The 17094-nt window shown below is 38.7% G+C and overlaps 1 protein-coding gene and 2 pseudogenes across 4 annotated transcripts; 1 reads left to right on the top strand and 2 right to left on the bottom strand.

The window, feature by feature from the left end:
• LOC125187882 (transcription factor TCP2 pseudogene) lies at nt 1–4629 on the top strand (annotated as a pseudogene). Of its 2 annotated transcripts, none has more exons than XR_016130582.1 (3): nt 1–233; nt 981–2665; nt 4415–4629. The product of XR_016130582.1 is annotated as a transcription factor TCP2 pseudogene, transcript variant X1 (transcript). The 2 variants fall into 2 exon arrangements; XR_016130583.1 differs by lacking the exon at nt 1–233 and adding an exon at nt 348–363.
• An 888-nt stretch (nt 4630–5517) lies between these two features.
• On the bottom strand, nt 5518–8509 carry LOC125188725 (F-box protein At5g46170-like). The gene is made up of 2 exons (XM_048085743.2): nt 6776–8509; nt 5518–5907 (listed from the first exon to the last, which is right to left on the bottom strand). Exon 1 carries the CDS (start codon nt 7943–7945, stop codon nt 6818–6820), a length of 1128 nt encoding a protein of 375 aa, XP_047941700.1. The 5' UTR covers nt 7946–8509; the 3' UTR covers nt 5518–5907; nt 6776–6817.
• A 794-nt stretch (nt 8510–9303) lies between these two features.
• On the bottom strand, nt 9304–11853 carry LOC125189224 (F-box protein At1g30200 pseudogene; annotated as a pseudogene). The gene is made up of 2 exons (XR_016130584.1): nt 10448–11853; nt 9304–9629 (listed from the first exon to the last, which is right to left on the bottom strand). The product of XR_016130584.1 is annotated as an F-box protein At1g30200 pseudogene (transcript).
• Nucleotides 11854–17094: the final 5241 nt, after the last annotated feature.

Here is a 17094-nt window from a genome sequence, read left to right as displayed (position 1 = left end):
ATTTAACCCCATTTTGTTAGGGCTTTCATCTTCTCCAACTCAATTTCCCAATTATAATTAATTATTTCCAAATAACTTCATTTTTTTCATGAAAACACCAAATATAAACCCTAAATTCACATAATTACTCATGTTTTTGGATTAAAATTCAAAGCATTAATTTCTGAGCTAATTTTAGTGCTTTGGAGTTGGGAAAGTTGGGAGATAAGGAAGCAGCTCCACTGGAATTTCGGGTAAACCCCTTTTGTAAACTTCGAAGTCGCCTGCATATATCTTTTCCACTTCATTTCTCCCTCATCCAGTTCGATTTACATCTTCAACGTCGAAGAATTTCGAGAATTTGCAGAAGAAAATGTTGATAATGTGTGTTACTTTTGCTCTTTAAGCTCATACTAATCTATATCTATATGCCGATCTGCAATTTTGTTTTTCCGCGAGCTGCATATGCGATCGAGCTGAGCTTCCGATTTCGAAGTTTTTTAAAGAGATCCAACAGTGTTTTGTTCTGGATTTGAAATCTTAATTTGTCGTTAACGATTGATGGCGCATCTCATCGTCCGTGCGTGATTAATTTATTGTTATTGATGATTGAAGAAGATATGCAATTAATTAATTAATTAAATATTTGTTCAGCAGCTGTTGATGCGTGGTTGGTGTGTGCAAGCAGAAGGCAATTATGCTATGCCTGCAATTTCTAGGGCTTTAATTACTAATCTCTCTCTCTGTCCAGCACCTGTCTCTTTCCCTCTGAAACACTAACAATTAATCCTAATTTAGGCTTATTGCTTCTAATCACTTTTTTCACCTTAATTAGAAGTAATTATGTGCTCTGTGAGGAAAAGGAAGAAGTTAAAAGCAGCTCTCCCTTTTTACTCTTGCTCAGCATCAGATTCTATCCTTTTTTTTTCTTCTTTTTTTATGTGGTGGTTAAATTTTGAATGTTCTAATTTTTTGTTTGTGATTTTGATTTTTTGTTGCAGAGCTTACACAGGCTTTGGTGTTGCTTTTGAAGGCACTTCATCTCTCTGACTTCTCTCTGTGTATGAAACGTGATACAGCGTTTTCTGAGATAGTAATAGCTACAGTTTCTCTCTCTAGATATTGATAGATATATATGTATCTATTTTGTATGGATATGGCACTACAAAGGCCAAAGTAGTCTGTGTAATCGTCATCAATGCAAAGGACGGTACAGTCTTCCCCACATCCACTATCCAGCTCAACTGCACCGCACACATCCACTGTTTCTCTCTCTCCTACCTTCAAACCCTAATCCTCCGGATTCAGTTTCAAATTATTAATTGGGGAAAAGCGTAGACAGATAAAGAGGGGATTGATTGAGGAAAGGCATGAAAGCGGTGGTATGGAGGTAGATGATCAGATTCAATGTAAGTTCCCCAGGATCAGCAATGGAGCGAAATTAGGGCGCGCTCGGATGGAGGAGGAGGAGGAGGAAGGGGGTAAGAAGAGAGGCAACGGCGGTGGAGTTGAATTAGGCGGCGGCGTGGGGAGATTCTACGGCTGGCCGGCCTCGCGGATTGTTAGGGTTTCGCGGGCGTCGGGGGGGAAGGATAGGCACAGCAAGGTGCTGACATCGAAGGGGCTGAGGGATCGGCGGGTGAGGCTGTCGGTGAACACCGCCATCCAATTTTACGATCTGCAGGACCGGCTGGGGGTGGATCAGCCGAGCAAGGCGGTGGAGTGGCTGCTCAAGGCGGCGGCGAGCTCGATTGAGGAGCTGCCGCCGATGACCACGCCCTTCCCCGACACCCCCAAGCAGCTCAGCGACGAGAAGAGGTCCAGCACCGCCGCTAGCGATCACCTCTGCTTCGACTCCGGTGAAGTCAATTTGGACGGTTACTCACAGCAGGTGACGAAATCGTCGGCGTGCAGCAGCACATCTGAGACGAGCAAGGGGTCGGGGCTGTCTCTGTCTAGATCTGAGAGCAGAATCAAGGCGAGGGAGCGGGCAAAGGAGCGAGTCGCGGAGAAGGAGAAGGAGTCGACTCATCCGCCCTCTCTCAACCCTATCTCTCACACCACTTCCTTCACCGAGCTCCTGAGCGGCGGAATCGGTAATGTCACCAACAATTCCACCAGCCCTAATTCGAACTCCGCCGCCCCAAGGCACTGGTCCTCCACCCCCATGGACTACTTCACCTCCGGCCTCCTAGGCCCGCCCTCCGCCGCTCGCCTGCCGGCGAACCCCTACACCTCCGCCGTCGCTTCGCCGCTGTTCAGCATCGCCGACCACCACCACCCGGAGCTCCAGCACTTCTCCTTCGTGCCGGACCACTTAATCCCAGCCGTGAACGCCAACAACAACAACAACAGCAGCGGCAGTGGCAGCAGCAGCATTGAGTACAATTTCAACTTTACGATCTCCTCTTCCGCCAATTCATCAGGCCTTGGTCATGGTGGCTTCAATAGGGGGACCCTTCAGTCCAATTCATCATCGCCGTCACTCCCGCCTCACCTCCAGAGGTACTCCGACGGATCCGCCCCGAGTTTCTTCCTCGGCACGGCCGAAACCCACCACCAGTTCCTCTCCGGCTACGACCCCCGCGGCCTGCAGCTCTGCTACGGCGACGCCCACGCCAGCAGCGGCCGCCACTCCGCCCAGAGAGGAGGGAAAAGCAAGAACTGAAGCGACGTCGTCCAACTGGTAATCATCTTTACATTTTCTTTAATTTTCAGTGCAGTACGATGAACATTACAGCAGTGGTATCGGGAAAAGGAGGGATGGTATAATTAATTGAATTAATGGGGAATTTCTCATCTCATTGCGTTTGGTCTTTTTTTATTAAAATCCTCGCACGGTAATAGGGATCGGCTGGCTGTCTGTTTGTTTGGTTCCCTTGTTTCTAACACATAATGGAGGAGGAGCCATGTGTTGCTCTACCATTCAAAGATGCACACTTTAGCATCTCCCTCTCTGTAACTAGGCTTTTACTGCTGTCTCCTTTAACTGTGCCTGCTCCACCATTGGTCTCTCAAGCTCTCCTACCATCAACACTTGTCATTCCAACTTTCCCTTTTTTTTCTTTTTCTTTAATGGAATGATTTAGAGTTTTTAATTATTACATTAAGGCTCAAGTAACTTGGCCTTTTCTGCCTGCAAGTAATTATAACCAGATAGTAGATGATCGTTTCAATAATTTTTAGGTTCATGCATATCATAAGTACTAATTTTGACATTCTGCCATGGGTCTTCCAAGAGTAATTTCTGTACCTTGTCTTTTCAAATTTCGGTAACTGATGTTGCGTTATCTTTGGGAGAAAATAGAAATTTTAATTTGGAAGAAATTCAGGTTTTCTTTTAGTGCCTATAAATAGAAGAGATTTATTCAGCAAAAAATGCACATTTTATTTTCTATCCTTTAGTTCACTAGCGACTCAGTACTAATGGCAAAAATGTTGACATTGATCTTCTGCCATAGAATAATAGAGCCTGGATTGTCACTTGCAATATCAAAGTATAATCTAACAGCATCTGAAGCTATATAAACATATTCATATAGTTTTATTTTATGGCTAAATGCAATAATTTCATTTAGCACATATACTCAATTTGAGGTAATGCAGAAGGCTCGAACTATTTTCTGTGAAAACAATATAGGTGTGGTTAAAAACTTAAAATTAAGGAATACTTGGATTTGACTCATTTTTCAAAAAGCTTCTTTAGGGAAGGTATTGTGAACAGGCCTTTAAATTTTCTTTTTTCTTTAATAGTGGAAATTGGTCAGTGTGCCATATGTAAGGTCTTGACCTTTTATGAATATACTTACTTGTACGTACTGAATTTAGCCTAATACCCAAAGCATGAAATATGTTAATTGCCCATCTGTTGAATGAAATACTAACATATTTGGAAATACTAACATATTTGGAAATACATTAGTCTGATAGAAATTTTCTTTATGCCAAAATGTGTATTGGAGGCTAAACAGGGATGCCAAAATGGAACAGAGGATCTTAAATTCAGTGCTTCGTGATTTTGTAGATACTGACTTAGTTAAAATCTTGTTTATCCTAACTATTACAATCTCAGTTCTTTTAGAATTCTTGGACCAATGCCTATAAGCAAAAAAAACTTAACTGTTGTCTACTTGTCTGCCTATATGCAAATTGGATATGTAGAGTATAGTAATGGTGTGCAATGCAAGTAGTATTATATGCTGAGGAAATGAACCCAACAGGAGGAGACATTGCATGGTTTGAAGCTTTGCAGCTTAATTTTCTCTTTGCAACATATATCACTACATGTTCAACATTGCTACATGATGCCACACTCTACAATACAGCACATACTATCAGTGTAGTCGAGTCCCATGTTTCGAGATTTCTTATTCATCTTCATCATCATCTACTCACTTGAGGGCTGAACAAATTTGAATGGTTTGTTGGCGTGCAGGTAAAATGTGAAGACAAGAAAATGAAACAGGCGCAATGGCTGAACAGAGCGCCCTGTATTATGATTATTATGCCTCTGGATTTCTAATTGTTCTGTTCCAACTCCCATTCTATTAGCACTATCTGTTGCACATTGCTGCTCTATTATATATTGTGCCCAACGCAGCAGTTTGTTTGTGTTTGTTTGTTTGATTGATGAGAAAATGTCTTGCTGCATATCCTCTCATTTTTTTTGTTTTTGTTTCTGTTTCTGCCTGCAATCGACAATACAATTGTCTATATAATTTGCTTTAATTGGTAGCAATTTCGGTTCTGGCACAATAATGCATATAGATCCTGTCTGTGCAGCTGTTGCATTAAGACTATGTATGTGTAGTAGATTGCCAGATAATGAGGCACAAATAATTGAAGTTGTGAAACAATTTAGTATTTTCAAGAAAATAAAAGTAGCTGGAAACAGCTTGCTTCCTCAATAATAATTGCCCCTACTTATATGGGGTGCGACTTGTGAGTTGTCTACAGTGGTACAGCCTCAATAAACTATCACAGCTAAATACTCACCATAACCATTAGAAGTCTCGTTTGCGCTGTTATAATACGTTTATAATGAAATGTAAATGAAATGAGTTAATGAACGCGGGTCTGAGGGGATGGAAAGAATATTAACTGCAACGAAAATATGCAACCGACAACTTAGATCTGTTGGTGAAATTATTGCATAGGATGAGATGAATGAAGTGTGGTATTCACAAATTTTGTAGTGAAAACAAAATCCTTAATGGAACCAAACATGCATTCATGGAATTGAAACATCATCAATTATTACATGCAACCACTCACCAACTAGAGGGTACTTATGATGAGGAAAAAAGCAAGGTGGGTCAGTTCTATTTATTTCACTTTCTTAGCTTATTTTATGAAATCAATACCTCTCCACCTTATTTGAGACATCAAAACGGCTGCTACTACTGTTACATCTCATGGGGACCCTATTTCCAGTTGGATTCAATACGCCCTTCCTTACACGCTTCACATCTAATCACCAATAACATCTTTTCATTTTCACCAATATATATCAAATCATATCAAGTAACAACACCAAGGTAGAGGCGTTTTAGCATTTATTAGAAGGTAAATCAGCTGATATAATATGCAGCTGAACCTTTAAGAAAGGGGAGGGAGATAACTGATAAGCATAGTCATCATACCTACAATATTCACATATACATATATAACTAACAGACAGATTTATCAAAATCTCATCACTCTTACAACATGATTATCCAGTTGCATAGCATGCGCTCTTTAAAGTATAAGTGTGGGTTCGAAACGAAAGCAGTTGCCTATTCTCCAATTGCAGAAGGTGTGCGGCTTGATCACCTGACTTCTTGCACCGCAGTCGTATAAATTCTCCGCAGCTTCGCTTGCTGCTTACTGTGCTCTAAACAAAATTTGCACTCTGCGCTTTTGGGATCTTCAGTAGCCGCGCTTTACCTGAAGGAATACTTGGCTAAGGAAGTCAGAATAGGATCACCAGTGTCATAGGCAGAAAAATTAATCACTAAAGAAATCAAAGCTTAAAAGAGATGGCGATATTGCACAGAATCCCCCCAAAAACTAGTATTCAAACAGGAAATTGGTGGACAGTCACTCTCAGAGAAAGTAAGATACTTGTGTCAACAGTCCCTCTCACAGCAGCTTAGATATAAAAATGTTAACTGAGAAGCGTAAGATATATAAAGGCCATCATGGAAAAACTATAGTCTAAGTCACTCAACTTCACATTGGTTTGCCACCAAATCAAAATTAGCATTCACAATGTGCGGCAAGACACAGCGGCATCGTATCAGAATGAAATTTCCACCCATGTTTCTAGCAATGGAGATACATAGTACCATCAAATAGTTCAGTTCCAATTTAGATAAAAGACGAGGAACAGATCACAACAAAGCATCTTCTTCATTTGGAGTTAAATTTATAAATTGTGGCAGACTGCAAGAGAATAAAATGGTGGATCTAATAACAAGAAATCATTGGAATAAGACAGAAGCAAAGGGAGTCGATAGCTTCAAGCACCTCTCTTATGTGGAGTAATTGAAATTCCAATATGCAATGTAGAGAAAAATCAGAATCAAATGGTATGAGAACTTATTCATGATTTTCAGAAACCAAGACAGCAATTTACCATCATTGAAACAACAATATTATACTCAGATTAAACTAACAAGAGACAATTCAACTTCGAACCTAAGGTAAAAAAGCAACAAAATGGATAATTACAGTAAACTAGCTAGCATTCAACTACAGATCTCCAAAATAATCAAACACTTATTCAAGAATGCAGTAAAGAACACGAAAATACCTCTGCATCTGTCTCTTCATCCTTAGACAAGTCCCCCCACCTTCAGAAAGAGTTCATTTCGAGGCAGTAGGTCCTCCTCTTCACCAACATCCTTGCAGCAGTCCTAAATGGTTCCTCAAAAGCCGATGCAACCCAATTCGCCTCCGAACCCGCCACCTCCTTCTTGGGCTGCTCACTCGGCCTGATCGCGACCAAAGTCGCTCCTTTCAACACCACACCATTAGGCAGCTCGAGGTGAGGAGCATACCACAACCGCATGTTCAGAGCCGGAACAAGAGTCCTCTTCGAGGCAGAAGACGCAGATAGAGGCTTCACCCTGAGCTCCTCCAGCTGCTCCTTATTCATCGACAACACCCCCTGCCCATCAGCATCTGTCAAAACCAAGCTCGCAAGCGTCGTGTGCTCCGCTATTATCGGCTGCAGAAGGTAATGCCTGGCGGAGGCTGCGATCAACGAGCTGATTGTCCAAACCACGCGCAGCTTCAGACCTCCATTGGTGTAGAATGATTCCGGTATGCTGCCATTATCGCTCTCCACTCCATTATCACTACTAATCGCGGTGGTGTTCGAGTTCGAGCCCTGCACGACGCTGGAAGCTCCGAGGATCACGCAGCTATCAAGGGTGGAGCCGAATTCCGCCTTCCATTTCAGCAAAACGCCCTCATCAATCCCTAATTCCCCCGTGGGGAGCTCTATCCTGAGCAGCTTGATCTCGTTGAAATTCTTCAACACCTGCGTGGGCGAATGGTGCGTGACGATGCTCTGCTCCGCCTCGCAATCGAAATCCTCCGACAGCGGCAGGCGGCGCGCGGAGGGGACGATGAGCTGAGACAGCGACTGCAAGGGTTTGAAGAGCCCCGAGAAGAAGATGCGGAAGAGAGAGGAGATCGGATGGCGCGACTTGTCCGCGGCGGAGGAGGCGGAGGACGAGGAGGATGAGGTGGAGGAAGGATCGTCGTCGGAGATCACGCAGTCGACGCGGACAACGACGTTGTCGACCTGGGGAACAAGCGAGTGGAACCGCCTCGAAACGACGCAGCATCGCCCCAACGCCTTGACGTCTCCGATTATATTGAAGATCAACAGGATGAGCGAGTCCGGCAACCGATCGAACTCGTCCACCGGCTCCGGGTGGATTTTCCGGCTCAGATCTGCTCCAATCGAACCCATGGCTATCGGAAACAATCAGAGCTCCTCCGCAGCCGTAATACCCCCAACAAATTGGCTGAAAACACACGAGAATCGGAATGTAATCTGAAGCGATTTCCCGCAGAGAGATGTAAAGAGAGAAATTGAGCTTAAAAACTGAATAGATCTGAGAGAAAGAGAAGAGAGAGAGGGGTTAATTGGAGGAATTAGGGTGGGAGATTGAGAAATTGGGTGGAATTTGGGGGAAGTGAGTGAAGGAGGAAGATGAAGAAGAGAATCTGTTTTGGTGTGTGTAGTGCGTGTTTTATTTTCTTTTATTATTTCCTTTTTTTTTTTTGCTATTTTAAAACAGTAGATATTGGGACAGTTGAAAATCCCCAACGGCATTGCTGCTCAAGACTGTCGTCTCCTTTCATTTTTTTTTACTTTTTTCTTTATCTTTTTCTTTTCACTTCAACTCTCTCTTTTCTCCTCTACTAATTTGAGAAGAAATAATAATTTGAGTGAAATGAGAGAAGCACAATCGTAATTTAGTTTTATGTTAAAAAATATGCATTTTATAACTTGAAAGAAAACCATGGATCAACAAGAAAGAGAAGTATGCAAGGTTCTATTGCATAGTATGGGAGCTTTTATTGTTGAAGCACATGCATGCTTATGCTTTAAGGAAGGTAAAGGATTAGATTTGAAGAATAAATTTGGAGAGATTTGCAATTTACAATTATAATTTTAAAAAAAATAGCTGCCACATGTCGCTTATCTAGTGTGTTGTTGGCATGCCCTCAAAATGTAGTCAAAATTTAATACTCCCTCCGTTCCCGATTAAGAGTCACACTTTTCCATTTTATTCCGTCCTCAATTAAAAGTCACACTTCATTTTTACCATAAATAGTAAGTAGGTCTCACATTCCACTAACTCAATTCACACACATTTTATTATAAAACCAATATAAAAAAATGAGTCTCACATTCCACTAACTTTTTCAACCAACTTTTTCTTTACATTTCTTAAAACTCATGCCCGGTCAAAGTGTGACTCTTAATCGGGGACGGAGAGAGTATTTCAAGAGCCCAATCCTATATTATCATTTTCTTTTAATTTGAGATACTAATGTAAGGGATATGGATTGATGAGGTATAAAAGGATGTGGAGAAAATGGCAGTCACAATCAAGAGATAGATAATACTAGTATAATACACAAATATAGTGTGGTTCTTAGATTATAACCAACATTTCTTGATTTATACCAAAATATCCAAGAATGACTAAGCAAAATCAATTTGGATTGAACTATAAATATCCTTGAGAAATAGAAATGCAGAGATGTTTTTGACAATTATTGGTGGGTAAATCAGCTAATAAAATATGCAGCTGAACCTTTCAGAAATGGAAAGCAGATAAGCATAAATTTGGTCATACCTACAATATTCACATATACATATATAAAAACTAACACAGACAGATAGATAGATGATCAAAATGTCTAAGCCTACAACACAATCCAGTTGCATAGCATAGCACCTACCCCCCTCTCTCTTTTAAGTATTCAAAGTGAAAGCTGCAGCCTATCATCAACTGCAGCTTCTTCCTCGGCCGACTTCGCCTGTCCGCGCAAGGCAAGTCGTCACCGGAAGCTGTATTACTTGGCTTACAGCTTGCTCTGCTCAGGAAAAATTTGTCGGACCTTCTGTTATCGCCCTCTGCCTGAAAGATCGTTGGGTATTAGATAACGAAATCAGAACTACAGATCGATTAAGGAGAGAAAGATCATTGCTATAAGAAAGAAGAGCTTATAAGAGATGGCAATTTCGCAGTGGCAGCACCGAATTTCCCAAAAACTAGTATGCAAAGATGAAATTGATGAGCCGGGAAAGTGGTTGGGAGTAGCAACTTAGGCAAGGATAACGACAAGCTTAGAATATCAAACGAGAAACGCAATACATTCAACTGCAACTTTGTATTGGCTTGCATAACCACAATGACAACACGTTCAATGTCCCGACCCGATGATGGATGCATCACCAGTCGAATGAAATTTCCACCTATCTTTTCTAGCAATAAAGATGCACATGCCCTTCCACCCCCATTAGATAAGATGATGGACCAATGAAACAGTATTACAACAAAGCACCTTCATTTGGAAACATCCAAACAAATTGACAAGAGCCAACAAAAAATATCGGGAAGGAAATATGGCAAACTGCAAGATAATCTGCGGCGGCTCTAGATTAAAGGCAACATTTGAACCAAACTGGTAAAATTTATATAGTTCAAAGCAGACGCAAAGGGAGTCAATAGCTTCAAGAACCTCTTTTTATGTACTAATTGGGATCCAATTGTGCAATTTAGGGCAAAACCAGATGCAATTGGCATGAATTCTTACTAATTAAGAATATGGAACACATGATTTCAGAAAGCTATGAATAAGAATAAACTCAAAACAGGCAATAAACAAGATAATTGATAATTAAACTTGGAAGGGAATGTAAAAAGCAACAGAAAACAGAGTTGAGAGGAAGTACCTGATGCATCTGTTTCTCCAATCTTGATCCTAAATCAAGTTTCCTCAATCAGAAAGAGTTCATTTCGAGGCAGTAAATCCTCCTCTTCACCAACATCCTGGCAGCAGTCCCAAACGGCTCCTCAAACGCCGATGCAACCCAATTCGCCTCTGATCCCACCGCGGCGGCCTCCTTCTTCGGCTGCTCGCTCGGCCTGATCGCAACCAGAGTCGCCCCTTTCAGCACCGCCCCGTTAGGCAGCTCGAGCTGAGGGGCGTACCACAGCCGCATATTCAGAGCCGGAACAAGAGTCCTCTTCGAGGCCGACGACGCCGAGAGAGGCCTCACCCTCAGCTCCTCCAGCTGCTCCCTGTTCATCGCCAAAACCCCCTGCTCATCCGCATCCGTCAAAACCAGACCGTCCAGCGTTTTGTGCTCCGCGATTATCGGCTGCAGAAGGTAATGCCTCGCGGAGGCCGCAATCAGCGAGCTGATGGTCCACACAACGCGCTGCCTCAGCCCCCCGTTGGTGTAGAACGATTCCTGCGTGCCACCATTGCCGTTATCCGCTCCGTTATCGCCCACACTGATGTTTCCGCTCTGCGAAACGCTCTCCGCGCCGAGAATCACGCAGCTCTCGAGCGTGGAGCCGAATTCCGCCTTCCATTTGAGCAAAACCCCCTCGTCAATCCCTAATTCGCCCGTGGGGAGCTCGATCCTGAGCTGCTTGATTTCGTTGAAATTCTTCAGCACCTGCGTCGGAGAATGGTGAGTCACAGTGTTCTCCTCCGATTCGCAGTCGAAATCCTCCGGCAGCGGGAATCCGCGCGCCGAGGGGATGATGAGCTGCGACAGCGACTGGAGGGGCTTGAAGAGGCCGGAGAAGAAGATGCGGAAGATGGAGGAGATCGGGTGGCGCGACTTGTCGGCAGCGGCGGCGGAGGAAGGGGAGGTGGAGGAGGAATCGTCGTCGGAGATGACGCAGTCGACGCGGACGACGACGTTGTCGACTTGGGGGACGAGCGAGTGGAAGCGGCGCGAGACGACGCAGCAGCGGCCGAGCGCCTTGACGTCGCCGATTTGGTTGAAGATGAGGAGGATGAGGGAGTCGGGGAGGCGGTCGAACTCGTCGACGGGGTGGGGGTGGATTTTGCGGCACAGATCTGCAGCCATGGATGCCATGTTTTGCAGGGAGAATCGAGAGGGAATTGAGAGGGAAAGATGAAGAAATTGAATGTGGAAAAGGGAATGGATGTGAATGAAAATATGGAGAGGAAGAGAGGGTTAATTTGAGGAATTAGGGTTGGAGTTTAATGAGGTTGGGGGAATTTGGGGGAAGTGAGTGAAGGAGAAGAAGGAACAAAAATGGTGGTCGAGGCTTGGTGTGTGCTCTGCGTGTTTTTATCTCTCTCCTTTGCTTAAATCCCTTTTAAATGAAAATACCAAATGTTTGATTTTTGAAGTTTAGTTTTATTTGATGTACTTATACTTTCTAGTTTCTACTCCTCCAACTTAAAATGGTACATTTGGAAATCGACGCGAGATTTTATATAGTGTTATTTTATGAGTTAATAAAGAGAGAGTAAAGTAAGAGAGATGAAAAAGTAGAGATAAAGTTATTTTCATTTTAATAAACGTTTTATTTTGAATAGGACAACCGAAAAAGAAAAACGTTTTATTTTTAATGAACGGAGGAAGTACTGTCGTGAAATTAGGCGATAATTTGTCATTAGGATAAAGCCAAGCCTCTTTAGATTAGATTAAACTTATCTGATCAATCCAAATAGTACCATGTCATATTGGATACATGATTTTGTACAAATATAATATAAATTGAATAAAAAAAATTAGTACAATGTGAATCTTATTTTTATACAGTACTATTCATTTTTATAATGAAATGTGAATTGGATAAACTTACTGGAATTGTGGTCGTTACTAAAAATAACAAAATAAATAAATAAGACAATTATTAGTGGATGGAAGAAAAATGACAAAAATAAATGTTTATTAGTTGATAGAGGGAGTATATTTTTGTGAATTGAATAGAGAAAAAATAAAGTATTAAAAATAATAAAATAAAAATAATAATATTAATATTTTTATTTAAAAAGTTACTATCACTTAAAGTATAGCCTTAAAAAAAATACGTACTCTGTCCCAGCCTAAGCGAGGCGTTTCATTTTTGCAAATATTTATTGAGCTCTATACATAATTGTGGGATAATGTTACGAAGAATATAGGATTAGTGTTGTTAATGTGAGTTTTGGATAAACGACATTTCACCTGGTCCTTTCCTTTCCATTTTTAGATTTTTACTCGTTTCTTTTTTCTTTTCTAGTAAATAGGATAAATTATTTTGCTTTTTCAAGTTATTCGAGTCTCCAAACTTTCACAGAATTAATGCATGTTTTGTAGTAACAAACATAATTATCCAAAATGTATTCACGAATATTAATCAGGGGTTCAATCATTTAATCAATGATTGCCTAAATGTTGGACTTTCTAGTCCCTATAAAAGGAATAGTACTTTATTAACAATGGGGTAATTTTATTATCGGATTTGTATGAGTAGTATTTGTTTAATTTAAGGGTACGGTAGTGATAATTAATGAGGGACAAAATAAAAGGGTGTGGAGAAAATGGCAGTCGCTATCAAGGATAATTTATAAGATATGGTGGTTCCTGAGCTACCAAAAAGAATTATTCTCGTTTTTTTTTCTTTGGAAGCAAAGGGGTGAGTTGGTAATTTCTCGATGCTTCTGTCTAACCTAAATTTACAGCAATTATTAATAAAATAATCACAAAGATAATTTAGGGAATAAGTATTTTTAGCAGCAAAAGTAGGGTGAAAAGTAACTTAAGTAAAAGAGATATTCCACGCAATGTATGGATGCAAACCAATTGGAATTTTTTTTACTTATAATGGTAGTCTTTTTTAAAAGTGGATGCAAACCAATTGGAATTTTTTTTACTTATAATGGTAGTCTTTTTTAAAAGTAGACGCTATTGGTGTGTTATCTTAGATTCATCAGTTGTCAAATCGACATAGAAAAAAAACAGACAAAGAATAACAACTCACCAGTAATACTAGTGAATTGATTGTATTTAAACAAAACAAAGCAAAATCATAACAGGAAGTAATCTACCAAGACAGGAAGATGAGATATAAAAAGAAGATAACCACAAGCTCCAAATTTGAAATACTGAATAGACTATCAATGATGAGTAGGAGAAGTGAGAGTCTTCTCAGACGATCGGCTACACTAGGATCGAGACACAACCCCGATCCCTGCCCCGACTCTCATGGATCGGGGCAGCATTGTGATCTTTGCAATCAGTTGTAGGTCTTCAAATGCAAAATGAAAATCCTTTTACTAAATAATCATGATATATACCGATTAGAGAAGCAATCATGATTAAGAATTTGGTTTGGTTGTTTTATCTTTATTTACTTACTTTTACTAGGAATTTTAAGTGCAGTAATATCATATGCATAAATAATTGTATGAGATTATGATTTGACAGAATTGTAATATAAATAGAGATGCATGATTGCACCATTATAAAATTTCAATGAACGTGTTGGCAACATCATCTAGAAAATTATAAGGTTTCTACTCGTACAGATTCGATTGAAATTTGAAATTATACTCAATAATTATCAAGATGAAAATTAATAGAGTTTCTTTATTTAATGAATAAATCATGCGTTGGTTGAAAAAAAGGAAAATATAGTAGTACTCCCTCCGTCCCTAAAAATTTGTCACCATTTGACCCGGCACGAGTTTTAAGAAATGTAATAGAAAGTGTGTTGAAAAAGTTAATGGAATTTGGATCCTAGTTTTATAATAAAATATGAGTGTGAATGGGTTAGTGAAATGTAAGGTCCACTACCAAAAATGGTAAAAATAAAAGGTGACAAATTTTTAGCGATAGACGAAAATGGAAATAGATGAAAAATTTTCAGGGACGGAGCAAATGAGCTCTTTATATATATAGTCGTCGATAATTGACCGGGTAGTGTTAGGAGTTTATAAGCTTATTTTATCAAAGACTTATTAAAACATTCCTAATTCTTTCAAATTGTGTGTAATCCACTAGACCACTACCATTTCCAATAAAAGCACATCTATTAACTAGGACTCGAATTGGATTATATATTTCATTTTTATACTATTATATTATTTCAAATAATTAAGGAAGTGTATATTTAATTTAGTGACAGATCACTTCTTAATACTCCCATAATCGTAGTTAATTGAATTATTATTTTGATGATGCATTACAAGTTGTCATAGATCCACACTTTAATGAATTATCTATAAATTATGATTTCTTGATCCATCCAAGTTACTTCCAAGAAACTAAATAAAATCATCAATTATCAATATCACACGCACACATATAATTAAATTTACACCATTTAGGTGATAAATGTATGAACGGTTGCCAAGATTCAATTATTCTGAATCAAACCACATGCATTATTATAGAAATACATGTGCACATAATAACAACACATGTAATTCTTCCTCACCAAATCACTACGATTTCAAAAAGGTGTATTTTATCTTCTAAATTATCAACCATGTAACAAAAAATACATTGAAATTTTTATAATTACACTATTAAAACCCTACACATTTTTAAGCATGTCTAGATTTCTTCAACTAAATCATGTTGGAATCAGTTGTTTGAAATATGCTTATATGTTGGCTATTTAATTTTTTTTTATAAAATATGATTTCAAAACGAAAATATAAGTGGCCATATTTGATCACCCGTTAATGAAGGAAAGATGTGATTGGGCACGCTAATGCGTATAACTGCCACGTGCTGAGTGAAAACACTCAGCACGTGACTACAAATGCCCTTAGTCTCTAGATTTTTTCTAATTATTTTTATAATGACAATGATATGCTCCTTAAAAAAAGCAAATGAGGTATCAACATCCTTGTCCATATATTTCAGATAAGAATTCTATTAGTGCACAATGAACAATTTGAGATATGAATAATAAATTTTCCTTATAATTTGAATGAAACGATTTTTTGTGTGGAATTGGCTAAAGATTTTCCTTATCAATTAAAGAAAGATACCCAACTTTTTGTATGGAACTGGCCAAAGATTTTTTCCTTGAAAATTAAATTAAGTGGAACATGGGATTAAAAAAGATGTGTGCAATTATGGCAATGTAGGCAAAATAGGAGTACAAGTTATCATGTGCAATTGTAAAAACCTTAGATCTAGGATCATATTTATTATTAATGTACTAATAAAAGTATAAACCCCATACCACACGTTACTCCATGTTTACATGTTTATGTCCCATTTTCTAATTCTGTTAAGAAAATTTATCTAACCATTTCTAGAGGGTATTTTATTCAATAATTCAGAAAGATCCAAAATTTTCACATCTTTCAAGTAAAGATCTATGAATCATGCATTGCCGTGCAATCCGTACTAAAACAAATAGAATCAACATCGCCATTGCCGTATAATACTTCAAACTTAGACAACCAATTTTTACTTTAATTCCTTTTTGTTATTTGGGCACTTGTAATAATTTATTTCAAATTAAATATAAGTATGATTTTTGTGAGATTAATACTATCGCAAAGGATGGCCAACACTTATAAATAAAATTAATTATATGTATTGTTTCAATTGACTATCGAATAATATTTATAAGATTCAATTATGCCTAATTTGTCAAACCGCTTTTAATTAAAGTTGGTTTTTAATAAATCATGATATGTACTCTACACCATTTATGAAGTGGACCGATTTGTCATGAACCTATCATTACATATTTCTACAATTAGACAACTAATTTGCTCGTTTTATTATTATAAATATCATAAGTGCAATTTATGGCGCAAATATTTTAGAAACCAAATTTGGACTTTTGTTTATTTATTTTAAAACTTCAAAATTTGCAGAAAGATTGCCCACGGTCGAGAAATTAGAGAGCTCAAATCATGGCATGCAATTGAATTTTAATTTAAAAATGATTATTTTTAAATGTAGAAAATGAGAGTTCATATAAATTTTCACTTAATCCTCGATATTAATATTATACACGTCGGCAATATCTAGTCATAATATAAAAAAAAAGAAAAAAAAAAGAAAAATTGATGATGATCATCATCTAATTTGTCTGGTCTGCCAATAAATTGGAAAAAGAAAGCAAGGGAAAATGTCTACCTCAGAAGAATTCCATCTTTTTCATTTTAAATTTCTCTCTTCCTTTTAGGTCGGGAATTAATCATATTTATGGTCCATGCAATGTTTCACCATCATATTTTATCACACTGTATTTGTTTACTTAATTAATTATTTTAGTTTTTTGGTGGAATCCATCCTAAATCTTGAAAATGACTTTACCAAATACATAATATAAAGATGAATCATGAACCCATCCCCACAAAACCTTCTTCAATGCCAATCAAAAGGAGACAATGAAGTCCCACGTTAACCTCAAATTGATTTAATTTATTGCACATCTACATAAAATGGAATATGATACACACATACTAGTACTATATATGTGTATTTTTTTTTCATTTGATACCTACAAAAATATGATTATATTGTGGACAACGATATAGAATGTGGAAAGAGAGAGAATAGTTGGAAAGATGAAGAAATAGAGTAAGAATCAA

Source organism: Salvia hispanica, chromosome 5, assembly GCF_029641045.1.
Source record: "Salvia hispanica isolate PSC_SH4W2 chromosome 5, Shi_PSC_v1, whole genome shotgun sequence".
NCBI classification, from domain to species: Eukaryota; Viridiplantae; Streptophyta; class Magnoliopsida; order Lamiales; family Lamiaceae; genus Salvia; species Salvia hispanica.
This window is presented reverse-complemented; position numbering and strand designations above follow the sequence as displayed.